The sequence below is a fragment of the Falco rusticolus genome, chromosome 15 (genome assembly GCF_015220075.1).
Source record: "Falco rusticolus isolate bFalRus1 chromosome 15, bFalRus1.pri, whole genome shotgun sequence".
NCBI lineage: Eukaryota > Metazoa > Chordata > Aves > Falconiformes > Falconidae > Falco > Falco rusticolus.
The window spans coordinates 22,748,306-22,761,394 of NC_051201.1; the positions used below are offsets into that span (position 1 = coordinate 22,748,306).

Consider the following 13,089-nt stretch of genomic DNA (forward strand, 5'->3'; position numbering starts at 1 on the left):
AACTGCTCAGCCCCTTGTTTGCTGGTTATGTCTGAACACATGCCATGAGGCCATCGTGTGCAATGGGTTTTAGGACCAACTGTTGGCAGTTCTCCCTGGGAGATGATTATCTGAAGGTGTTCTTGAGCTGGACCGGCCCATGTGGGCCCTGCTGCTGGCCCTGTGGAGCAGGGCTTGGGTAGGCTGCAGGGGCCTGCCCCTTGAGCCAAGGGAGAAGAGGTGCTTGGTAGTGGTCGCGCCAGCTTCAGCAGGCAAGTACCCTGCACTCCTCTGCTGACCTTGTGCATGTGGGGGATGTCTTCCTCCTGTTCCAGATCCTCATGTCCTGCCTGAGTCACCCTTCCTCTTGGGATGGACTTGTTTGTGTGGCCTCTCCCAAAAGGGGGCACAGCCAAGTGCCAGCACCATGTCGTCTTTGATGGAGGGTGAGACCCCACCAAGGCTGCTGAGACCACATGCTGCTTGGCCAAGGCTGGGGAGGCAGCTCGTGGTCCCAGCCCCTACTGCCAGGCCCTGCACCTCATGCCCAGGGCTGCGAGGCTTCGCCTGTGTGTCGCTTCCCGCCCCGCTTCCGTTACATAGAGCCTTGGTGTGTCAGTAGATCCTGGGATGCCCTGCGGCACCTGCCTCTCCCCTCCTTCTCTGCCTTTGTGGCTCTGCCCTTTCCTGTTGTCACTTCTGTAGGCTGCTGCCCGCCTGTTTGGTGACCTTCCTCCACTACTCCCACTGCTTGGGCAGTATTTTGGCCCCTGGCCATCTCAAACAATTAATGGAGGGGTGGAGAAATTTGCCATGTTAAATTACTTCCTCCTTTGGGAGGGGTTGAGGTCTCCACATCTCTCGCCTGATACCAATGCAGTTTGTTGCTGTTGCCTGAAGCAGTCACTGCCTCCCTGTTTTCCTTCCAGAAGTTAGAAAAACAATATTTCAGAGTACTTTTTTTTTTTTTTTTTTTTTTTAATTTCTCAGTGTTTTGCTTAACCTACAGCGCTGCCTCAGGATCTTGCGGAGTGCAGAAACTTCTCTGGACTTAGAGAAAACCAAGCCAAGAGGAGGCGGGTGGAGGATTTTGCTGGAAACCTCTTTGGGAAGCTGGAGACCTTCTCGGGATGCCTGCTGTGGGCTTGTTCTCCTCTAGCAGCTCTTCAGATCTTCCCGGGCAAAGGCAGCTCCCTGCCACGAAGCATCTGCATTAAGCAGGTCTGTGCAGAGGGCCAGGCGCTCTGAGGGACGCAGATAGCTGCGATGCTGTAACAAGCAGCCTGTGATCGTTGCTGGCTCTGCCTGCGTCCGTAAGGTCCCGGCAGGGCTGGGGAACGCAGCACCCTGCACTCACTGTGCCCCTCTGCCGTCCAGCGCTCGAGTTGGCTGTCAGAGAAACCTCCGAGGTCCCCTGCTCAGCCCCGGTAGTGTCATGAGTTAGATTAGTTGGAGCTGTGCTGGGGGCGGTGAGGGCTTGGATTACAGTCCAGGACTCAAAGTGCTTCAGTGGTTCAAGTTGGAGGGGAGAGACGGAGAGGAGACGCCCCATCGCACACATGGAGGAAAAAGAGAAAAACCGCTGCCTTTGGAAGTGAGGGGGAATAAAGGAGGCCAGGAACATGGTAAGGAAATCTCTGCAAAGGGCTCTCACCCTGGGCACGAGCAGGGCTGCGCGGGATGAAGCTACTGTCGGGGCAGCCTGCCTGGAGCCAGCGCACAGTGCTCATGCCGGGACTGGGAACCAGCTTTTCTGGCACTTTGCGTTACTCGGATGGCACTCTGTCCCCTTGGGTACCAGTCCCAGACGGTGGCTGCAGGGACACTGGGCTTTTGTTGGCACAGACCCCCTCCAGGGTGCCTATCGGGGTACAGTCCTGGAGTTAGGAGCTGGGATGGGGCAGGTCAGGCAGGGCCCTGTCTTTTGGGCTGCCTGCATGCTGGGCTTTCCTGCCTTCACTCTCTGCCAGCCCTGCTCTGGGGCTGTGGGCACTGCCCCCTTGCAGAGCCTGGGGAAGGGGAGAGCATCGGCTTCTTGTCTCCCACCCAGGCAGGGATCCTTCCCTTTCAGTTCAAGTTCTGCACATGGGGATTCTTCTTTGGGGAGGGGAGAGACTGGTGAGCCCAGCCGGGCAGCCGAGCACCCTGACTCCCTGGTGCTGCCCTGCGGAGGTGCCTAGCCCTGGGGTGGCAGAGGCTGGGGAGTTTGCTAGTCCTGTGGTGAGATCCCACTGAGAACCAGGCTGGCTTCTGATGGTTTGTTCCTGGGCTCAGGCTGGGATCCCTCTGCCCAGCAGCCCTCAGTCTCCTGGATGTGTCACACTGTGTCATGGGCTCTTTCTCCACAGCAGAGGGAACAAAGTCCATGAGGGGGACAAGCAGCTTGCCTTGCTGTTGTGCCTGGCAGTGACTTGCTCTTTAAAGTTCAGCTTTCGAGCCTGGAGAAGCTTGGCTTTCATTGAAGGATGAATTGCCCTACTTCTGGTTTCTACAACCTGAGCTAAGCTTATAGACCCTTGTCTCTTCCCCTTTGCCACCCTCCAACTCCTTTGCAGAGGACCCTGTGGCACTCCATCTCCTCATGTGCCCATGTCAGAGCTGTGGTGTACTCCCCTTTCTCATGCTGCTCTGGAGACCTGCAGGCATCTTGCTTCTTCCACTTCTCCACCTCAGTCGGGAGACCTCTTTCCCTTACTCCATGCCTAGTATGTTCCTGGCAATTTTTTGGCTCTGCTGATTATTGTAGGAAGTTGAAATCAAAGGAGAGCACTGTCTGGAGCTGTGCAGGGTGGATGCCATCCCTTGCAGTCCCGTGGGCTGCATTTTGCCATAGGGGCTGGACCAGCAGTTGCAAAGCTCTGCTCCAGGAGGCCTGAGGCAGAGACTGGCTGCTGCTACTCTGCTCCTGCAAGCTGGAAGTGACTTTCTGATTCCCAAGTGCTTCATCCCCAGTTCAGGTCCTCCTTCACCTAGTTCTAATGTGTGATGCAAAAGCTGTGTGCAGCAGTGGCATGGCCAGTCCAGGTGCTGTGGTGGGTTGTGGGCATGCAGGGACCATGCATTGCTGCTAAGGAGGGATATGTGCCTCTCAGGTGCTGAGTTTAGGCTTGGCAGCTGCAAAGAGCAGGAACCAGAGACCAAGCTGCCACAGACCCAGCAATGGGCACTAGCCACACTACGGGTACCTGCGCTCCATGGCAGGTGTCAGTTCTCAATACTGGGCTAGACCAGTCTGCATTTTGGGAGGTACATTTTTGTGAGCAGCTGAGTTGTGACTGTAGCTCCAACCTGTTCTGTTTCACTTGAGTTTTGTGGTGTCCTGGCAAATCAATCAAACCCTGAAAGCAAAAGATTTGCATCTAAGTGAATGTGGGCCACTGTTGGCCTGTATGACACTTCCCTGTGGCCTCTGGCAGTCTGCAGGACTCCCAAAGGCTTGGCTTCTGATGGAGGTCTGGCACTGCGCTACTGCTGGCTGCCCTGTTCTGTGTGAGGCAGGCGGTTCCTCCTCACAGAGTGTCTGCCATGTTTCAGTGTTAGGGATGATATGGTGTGTGTATAGATGCGGAGGGTTGTTGCAGCTGGAGGATGCCTAAAGCACCAAAAGTGTAACATACCCTAGGCCAGAGTAGCCCACTTCCACTAGAAGTGATTTTTGCAGCTGTGAAAACCCCATGGTGCAAGCAAGGCAGGAGCCTGGCTGGGCTCTGCCTACCCTGGTGATCCCATCGCTGCCTTGATGGCTGGGGATCTCCCCTCATTCCCTCCATGGAGGGATTTCTTCCCCATGGGAGGTGGAGTGAGCTTCACCTTGCCTGGTGCCTGATGCTGGCTGGGGCGCAGGAGATGGTCAGGGCATATGGCCAGAACACAGCGTGCCCCACCTGAGGTGCATCCACCCAGGCAGATGCAAGCCCCTGTGCTCTTGGGTGGGTGGGTTGGTTGGAGGCAAAGCAAGCAATAGCCCTGCTCCTTCACGGCACGGTGCACGGGTCTGGTTCCTAGCCTCTATTCCCAGGCTGTGAAGGACAGCTTCCTCTCGAGGAAGTTGCTCAAGCTGCAGCGGCTGGCCAGGGAGCCCAGGGCTGCTTTTTCACCCTTGCTAGGATGATTGCTGCTGCTTTTCAATGGGAGCTGGGGCACTGTGGACCCAGTGTGTGAATTCAGTGAGCGTCCCACAGCTGTGCGCCTGGGCTGCTCCTTTCATATGGTGGCACGCTCCAAGTCTCCAGCCATCATGCAGACATGTAGAGCAGAGCTTGTATGTATCAAAAGGTGTGCAAATGCTGGTGTCTTCTCGCAGAGGAGTTCAGGTGGCACCTCTATGCTGGCAGGAGAGAAGATAGGTTTCAGCAGAAAATACAGTCTTTCTTTTATCCTCTGGTTATGTCTTCTCCTGGGGTGGAAAGGAAATGAGTCTAGGAATCACAAAGAGCTTTAAGCATTGGGGATCTTCTTTCTTTATTTCTGTGCCAAAGCCATGAGCAAGACGTTGGAACACAGACAAAGCCCAGAGATGTAATCCTGAGCACATGGAAGTGGTTTGAAAGCATCTTCTCTGGGGTAACAAGGATGACAACTTGTGCATTTTGCCTAGCATCTTTCAAAAAATGCTGGGCAGGTGAACATGCTGTTCATTGTAGCAATAAAAATAATGGCTAAATGCAGGTGACAGGCCAGCTGTGTCCATCTACCTCTTCCCAGCAATCGCCAAATATGTTCTGGTACCAGGTGGGAACGCAAGACAGCAAGTGCTTACGGTGAGATGCCACAGATGTCCAAGGAGGACTGTACGCTGAGTGTTGGCGCTTATTTTCTGAAAATCAGCATCCTGTAGCATAAGCACCTCTGGCCATGTTGCTGACCATCTACTACGTGCACAGTCAGCCCTGAGGGTATATCTTGCTAGCAGAAGAGATCATAACATGACAGCCTTGTAAGCATCTCGCTGCTGGTCGTTTCAGAAAAGATAGCCACTCAGCATGCCTGCTTCTAAATACTAGAGTACAGTCACAGACGTTCAGTTCCTGGAGCCTAATTTTCTAGCTTCACCTTGAACATAACCTTGTCTGGAGCCAATCTGTGCAAAACTGAACCATCCTACAGGCTGTGGGCACAGCCTAAACCTGAGCATCTGTGCTGAGTGTGGGAGGAAGTCACAGACACACAGGGGCTACAGGTCCCTTTGGTACTAAAGTGCCCAAAATCTCTGCTAAAACAGTCAAGGTGTCTTCTGTAGAAGCTATAAACTCATCTCACCTGTGGGCACTCAATATCAGAGCACCTTTTGTTCCTGTTCCTGGCTGCCTACTCATGATGGAACCCCCCGTCCCTGTCCTGCAGAGCTCAATGTAGCCAAGGTCTGAAAAAGCAAGCAGCAGCACCAGGGCTGGACGTGTTGCTGACTGAAGAGCAATAAAAAGCCAGGGCAGCCTGCTAGGGCAAGCTGCCGCTCCTGTGGTGGGATGCTCTGCGCTTTCTGCACAACTCATGATACCTGGGTTGCAGCTCAGAGAAGTGAGTGGATGTGCCCTTGCTGACTCTGAAGTTTTGACCATGCTAATACCTCTCTGCCACACAGAGGGCCTCATCTCTGTTGGCTGGCCTAGTCTTTCATTAAAAAATTAACAAAAGAAATGAGGCCTTTCTTGTGGTAAGTGCTCCTGGCTGGTTTCATACGTATCCCATTTTTTGCATCACTGGACACCAAGCTGAAACTTCCAAGATCAAAGCAGCACAGAATGAATCTGAAAGGCTTTCTGTCTGCTCAAATTTACCATCCTGCCATCAGGCTGGGATGCCCAGGATGAACCCTTGCTCCAACTGGTGCAACCAGCCATTGATTTGAATGGAATCAAATGGCTCCGCTGAAGAGAAGCAGGGACCAGGTAAAGGCTTGCATCTGCTCCTCCTGGATGCTGATGGGGGAGGTAGAGGGAAGCCTCCATGGGGCCTTGTGGTCACCCCCAGTGTGTTGCGATGCTGTGGCTGGATGGTGGTTTGCGTGGTGTGAAGAAAAGCTGCAGAAGTTCTGGTGATCCGAGCTAGGTGTCCACCTTGAGCTTTTCAGCCTGCGTTAGGTGTGGCATGTTTGCAGGAGAAGGAGTTGTGAGGCTTCCTGAGCAGGTTCCTTCAGGAGGACACCTTCCCTGAGGCTGCCTGTCAAATCTCAGCGGCTCCTGACAAAAACCTAGTGCTGCTGAGCCTCCAACATGGTTAAAGGATGTGGATTATTTGCTGTCTGTTGTCATCTTTCTGAATACATTTACCTTTTGAACAAGGTCCTTCTCATATGCTCAGGAGGCTGGTATGCAGACCCGTTAATGGATCAAGGGGAAAAATGCCTGTGGATGTATTCTCCTTTGTGTTTGGGCTTATAACCACCCACATTTTGGCATACATCCCTTCTGTGCACAAAGATGTCTTTTAGAAATCACTAGTTAAATCTCCACCCTCCTTTGATATGTATGGAAATAATGGGACACGTGAGACTGTTTTCTGTTTGGAAAAAAAACCAACCCTACAAAGAGAGTAGCTTTAAAAGCCTGTATTTACTCCTTTCTAACTCGGGAGTTTAGTAAAAGTAATGCATTGAATTTATAACTGATTTACTTAGCTTTCCAGGAGGCATACATTTAGCACTGTATCTGAATATAGGGGAAATGTTTTCATTCGGCTCTGAAGTCTCAGGCTTGGCTGCTCAGGGGCAGGAGAGCTTGAGCATGGATGTGTCAGCTCCCTAGTGAGCTTGGAGAGCCTTGGAGCAAATCTGGGGCCCTCTGACCAGGAGCACATCTCCCTGTGGGGCACAGACTGATGCTTCTTGTGGCAACCCAGGGCTGAGTTGGCGTAGCCACTGTCACCTCTGGGCTGCCTGCTCTGTCCTTCTGGCTGATTCTTCCTCACAGCCTCTTCCTCAGAGGTGGTACCTGATCACTGCTGCCAGCTGCTCTCTCATATCAGAGGTGCATGGGGATGTGCTCCTTCAAGGAAGGTCCCTGCACACTTACTGTTTTCTCACGTGGTCAGCCAGCCCCTCCTAGGAATTGAAGAGTGGCTTCACAGCAGTTTCTGTTCCCTATTGATATAGCAGGACTTTGTATTTCATGAATACATGGTAATACAGTGCGTTTAAGGCCAAAAGGAACTACGGATCATCTGTTATGGGATACTGTGTTACCTAGCTCCCACATTGAGTCTGGGAGCTCTTTATCTAAAATATGATCTTTTCTTGGAGGCATCCACCCTCAATTATGGAGGCTGCAAGAAATGGAGAATCCAGCAGTCCCCACAGGAGCCTGTCTAGCAGCTCATGCACCTTGCAGAGGAAGGGATGAGATCTAAATGTGAGCCTAGATGTGTGCAACGCTGGCACGTAAGTAATAATCTAAATGCTGACCCTGTGGCAATCGTTTTTGGCACTTGTCAGCTGTCCTGCTGAAGGATTATCATTTTCTCTTTGAGCACAGGAGGCTGCCCATCTGTTGTAAGATGCCCCCAGATGGGTGTCTGAACACAAGGTGTTGGCGATGGCCTAATGCCTCTGACTAAAAGGTGTTAAAATGAGCTGAACTGTTTGGCTAAGACTTTACCAGGGTATTTTATAGCTGGCTGGTATAAACAAATCTTTCATCTGCCTGGAGTGCGCTGTTATTTGATAGATGTTAGGCACGAATTGTAAGGGGTACAAGATGCTACTGCTCAGGTCAGCTTGCCAGATGCCTGCTGTTGAGAGTGGAGTAAATACAGTAGCTAATAAGGTGAACAAGCTCAAGCAATTTCTTCTGTTGGGTAGCAGAGAGAAAGATTTTAGTACATCTGCAAGAAGAGCCCTGTAAGGAAAGAGTCTGCTGTAATGTCCCAAGACTTGTATAGAAGTGGCCTGGGAAATTCTTGGCTCTATGATATCTAACAGAATTTAGCAAGCCTGTTGTAGGAACGTGACACTTTGAATGCAGAGATCCCTGGCTGGACCATGGCATGTGGCACTACGGCCAGACCTGTCGTGTCCAAGCCAGGCAGCCTGTGCAGTCTGGTAGTGGGAATGAAGAGGACAGCCCTGCTCGATGAGGGGGAGAGGCATATGCAGCTAATGCTGGGCAGGTGAAGCCACAGCGCCACGTGCTCAGGCTCTTCCAGCATGAGTCTGTTGCTGGGAAAGGTGTTGTAAAAGTACCCAAAGCTTTGCATCACACGGAGTACGACTTTGCTAATGAATTGCATGGTTAGATCTATGCCAATGATATTTTAAAAAAATCTGTGCTTAGACAGTTATTTCAGATTAAGGACTTAATCCCTTGATTAAACTAAACCAAAATAAGCTGGTCTCCAGCTGTAGGATGGTGTTTTATACGCAGCTCTTCTCATCCACTTGCAGGCCCTTGTTTCAGCTGGAAGATGTCTGTTTAAAGACAGGGCTTTGGTCTGTTCTCTCAGCTGCCCTTTAAACACCTCTATCATCTCCTTGATCTATTGCTAATAGAAAGTAACAGGTCTCTGGCAGCAAGGCTCATTTGGTGCTCTGGATAAGACCTGCCTCCTGCTCAGTTCATTGAAAGCTCAGTTGCGAGCAGGACATCCCTGCGAGGAAAGGCTTACCCCCAATCAGTTCTGCTGCTCTCTGGCTATAAAATTACTTTCTTGGATTGTGGGTCAATGTTTCATCCCCGCTTTGGCCTCTTTAATCTGTTCAGCAGTTGTCTGCTGTGTTTCTGTTGTGTTTTCTGATGTGTTGGGTGTTGCACAGGCAAAGGAGAAAGTCACAGGCCCTGCTCCAGAGAAGCTGGAGTATGAAAATCTAAAGGAAAGGGTAGAGAGGAGTAATGTGAATAGAGAGCTCTGGTGGGAAGAGGTGCCAGACTGCTGTGTCTGAAGGCATATGGTACCATTTTCTTTGGGAAGCTGTGTTTGGTCAGGCTTGGTCCCCAAGAAGGTCTGGAGATGGTTGAGCAGCAGAGAGTTTGCTGTGCAAGCCGCCATGCGTGTCCGGCTTCCCTTGGGGGCACATGGAAGTGGAGGGCTGGGGAAAGCTCTCCTTCTCCAGGTGCACAGGCTTTCCTCCCTGAATGACTGTGCCAGGACACATCTTTGGCAAGGGTGAATATTGGGGTTTGGGCATGTTAAGAGCAGGTTTGCTTCTTCTGTCACTGTCATCACCCTGCTGGGCTGCAAGGGTCTGGGACTGGGGGAGCAGGCTCGGGTGACTGTTGCTGGTTGTGTTGCCATATTCCAATGCCTGCACTTGGCCACCTGAAGTGTGGTGCACAGCCAGGGATGTACCTGTACCAGGTTGCCTCTGCCATCTATTTCCTGCCTTTTGCTCCAGCATAAGGACTGTGCTGGCATAGCTGTGCAGTAGCTCCAACCTTGAAGCTTGCAGGAGGTCATGCTTCGCTTTCAAAGCAATCTGGGATGACCCCCTTGAGTGAAAACAACCCAGCCCTGGGCTGGCAGGGGGATCGATCAGCTTTGGGCCTGCCTTTCACCAGCTGAGCACGCCCAGACCTACGGCATGCGCAGAGGCAGGACCTCAGAGACGAAAAGCAAATACATCATTTTTTCCCTTTGTTTAATTAAATGAGAGATCATGAGTTAATCGCTTCCAAGCGCTTGTTTTCCTGCAGTGCCTGGAATGATAATCCCGCACGCTGCCCAGTAGGAGCTGCTTTGGCTGCAGCAGCCACGTCAACCCAGAAAAGGGCCGGGGGAACAGAGGGAGGCATCTGGAAACGATTCTCTGAGCTCTGTGTGTAGAGCACCACTCCCTGCAAGGCTGTAGGAGCTGGTTTATCCACAGGCTGTGGAGCCGTCCTGCCTGCCCCAGTGGCAGGGGAGCCAAGCCGGGTACAGCTGTGCCCTGTGCAAGGGAACCCACGGCAGCGTGCAGAAGGCAGCTTGCTTTCAGAGGTAGCAAAGCTGGCCTGGGTGAGACGGCAAACATTTTCCTTCCAAGTGGAACTGGGTGCTGTGCTTTACTCCCTGAAAAGCCTAAAATAATAGCTCAAAGAGCAGGTAGAGCCATTCCTGGTTATCTCACAGGAAGGTGGTGTAATTACAGCAGTGGGAATGCCTGCCTATAGCTGCGCCACTTAATAGTACATTATTTTAGCGAAAACATCTAGAGGCAGGCAGGGTGCCGAAGGCAGGCGCCCTCCTCCCAGCCTCCCCTTGAGCCTCAGAGTGAGCAGCAGAGGGGGGAGCTGGCACTTGCTCTGGGAAGATTTTTCTCTCTTGAACTCATTGCCGCTGTGATTAGAGCGGCTCAGGAAATGAGGCTGGGAGGGCCCTCCTCCCTGCAGAAATGGAGTGGGAAATCTCAGATTTTGTCAGAAAAACAACCCTTGTTTTTAGCCAAAGACCTTCTTGAATACAGAAATGTCTCATTTTTAAAGGCAAAGAGGCCTGGCTTTCAGCTTTGTGTCAGAAAGTGGAAAGGCTTCGTGGAAAGCCCAGAGGTCTGTTTTTACTGGAAATGCGGTTTCTCACGTCAGCTGAGAGCTGAGCAGCCTCCAGCCAAGCAGTGCAGCTCAGCACAGCAGCCTTTGCTGGTGGAGGGACCAGCTAACCCGGCCCTGCTCAGCGCCTGCCGTGTGCTCCTTTTTCCCTCAGTCTCAAAGCTGGCTGGGGGCCGTGGGCAGGTGCTGCGCTGTGCTGCCTGGAGCTCTGCCTCTTCCCAGTTTCGCTGCTGTTTCTACTTTCCAGTTCTGGGGTGTGGGAGAGTTGGGTTGTCCCTTCCCTTGTCTCCTCTGTCCTGCCTTCACACTGGCTGTCCGTCAGTGCCTGGGAAAGAGGGGAGAAGGTGGGTGCATGCAGGATGTGGCCAGGCTCCGGGCAGCTGGCAGAAGGAGGGCAAAGCTGCGGGAGCTGCTGGAAGGCTGCCCTGCAGAGCAGGAGCCGAGGCGCTCAGTGACTTAGAGCTGGGCGTACCATGGCACTGCTCGCTGTGCTTGCAGCCTGCCCGCTCTGCTCCACCACCCAGCTATGCTCCTTGCTCTGCCAAGCCATGGCAAGCACTGGATTTCACTGGAGCATGTTGGGATATGTAGTTTCATTCTTCAGCTGCTCAGGTGGCAGTCCTGGTTTCTCAGAGCAAAGCTGCAGGTCCTTTAGCTAAATTCCTGTTGCAGGATGAATCCTCAGCATGTTACATGGGCCCGTCCAACCCACTAGAAATGAGCGCTGTCTGCCATAAGTCATGGTTTAATCAAACAGTTAGTCTGGCCTCACCATGCTAATAGATGTTAGGAGTCTCCAGACAGCACCTGGGCTGTCAGCAGGGAAGATCTGTGCCTCTTCATGGTCTCCTTGACCAAGACTTAGCATTTTATAGACAAAATTCTTAGGCAAGACGCTGACTTCTTATGAAGATGTTGGGGTAAGCTGTAGGGAAAGTGCTGCCAAGGTTTTGTGGGTTGCAGCCCGTCCCCGCACCGACTTGCACTGTCCAGAGCCACTTGGGTTACTGCCCCTGGTGCTTGCTGGGAGAGCACTGGTATTCTGATGCTGCACAAGCTCTGTAACCCTAGCGGTCTCCTCTCTGCTCCCCAAGCAGGCTGACTTCTTGGTCTCCAAACCTGTAGGAGGCTCTCCAGGGTTCAGACTTAATTGGTGAGCAGCAGGTCCCACAGAGGAAGAAGCTGAGTCCCAAGTCAGAAAGAAATGTAGCATGGCAGGAGTTCCCAGTGGCTGAGACTGCTATGTAGCTCTTTCTGTGCCCACAAAGGGAGGCATAAAATTCAATCCATGCACTGACAAAAGCCCAAGAAGCTCCTGGTTACTCCAGATGCCTCTTGGCAGGCTCCCCACCCATCCTGCAGTGGCTGCTTGCGCCAGGAGAGGTGATGTGTCCCCTGAGCAGGGGACTGATCCCGGGCTCCTCTTCCTGCTGCTGCTGGCGAGTCCTGGCTCGGGACTTCTGCCCAGGCCCTTGTAACCTCGTCTGTCCCCAACTCCTGGTTCTTGCTGCAGTCTGTGATGGGGAGAGGGGCTCTTAGGGCTGAGCAGCAGAGCTCTGCCACAACATCCTTTATTGCTCTGTTCATTTCACAGCATCTGTAGTTCCTGTTATATGCAGGGGAGGGAGGGCAGCCCACCCCACCCTGCTCATCTCTGCCCCTGTTCAGATCCAAGCCCAGTGAAGCCCTCCTGGGCTCTCCCTCCTCTCCTGCCTCGCCAGCTGGGACCGTGCTAGGTTGTTGACATCACACCGCTCTGCCCACGAAGTCCATCCCATCCCTATGTGCTGCTTCCCTTGCTGTGCTCCAGCCCCTGCACCGGCAGCTGGTTCCCAGCTGAGGAACAGTGAAAGCCGGTATGGCCGGACATGACCTTAACCTGGGCTTTATTTAGCGCCTTGATTTATGGAGGAGTTATTTTAAAAGCATGTTTCTGTTTCAGGGGGGTGGTGAGTGTGTGGCGGAGTGGTGGCAGGGAGCTGGAGTTCACAGGTCCTCCCATGCTATTGACAAAGCAGCATTTGAGTCCCAAAGATGCCTTTTGCTTGGAGAGATGCTCTTTGGCTTGCTTGGAAAATGCTTCCGTTAGTGTTTGTGCTGTGTGGCTGGAAAGGAGCAAGTGTCCAGGACCCTTTCTGTGAGGGGGATGTGGCAATGCTGTTGGAGGCAGGGAAGCCTGAGATCTGCAGTCCCCGGAGGAGGCTCCTGTGCTGGGCTCTGCCAGCTCTCAGGGGCTGCTATGGGCTGCCTGAAATGGATGTCTGCCAGGGCAGGAGTGCCCTGTCCTTGGATCCTTGCTGGGTTTAGCTTGTTCTCCTCTGCGGGTGCTGTCCTGGGTTGCAAAGGTTTCTCCTCGTTCCTGCTTGAGGATTGTGTCGCTGCCTCTTGAGATAAGAGATGTGGTTTGTAAGTAGGGTGGGCTCTAGACCAGGTTTATCAGGCACTGGAGTGCAGGATGCTATGCCTTTCTCTTGCTGTCTTGAGCTGGTTGGTATGAGCTCCCTGTGCCTCCAAACCATGGTTCCTACATGTGTGTGGCAGCAGGCACTGCCCACAGGCCAGATGTGTGAGGCTGGCCATCTGTGCTCCAGCATTAAACAGCAGGACCATGCGGCCTCTTGCAGCCCTTGCAGAGGCCCTTTCCCCAGGCCACCTT

The 13,089-nt window shown here is 52.8% G+C and overlaps 1 protein-coding gene across 4 annotated transcripts in view; it reads left to right on the forward strand.

Annotated features, from left to right (window-relative positions):
- The first annotated feature begins 935 nt into the window (after positions 1 to 935).
- PLEKHG4 (pleckstrin homology and RhoGEF domain containing G4) overlaps positions 936 to 13,089 on the forward strand; it is an 89,944-nt gene continuing 77,790 nt past the window's right edge. For all 4 annotated transcript variants that reach the window (XR_005107681.1, XM_037409148.1, XM_037409149.1 and 1 more), the window contains exon 1: positions 936 to 1,604. Coding sequence is in view for 3 of the 4 variants with exons in the window: in XM_037409148.1 (XP_037265045.1) it covers positions 1,602 to 1,604 (3 nt within the window). In the remaining variant the exon portion in view is untranslated. The remainder of the gene's footprint in view (positions 1,605 to 13,089) is intronic.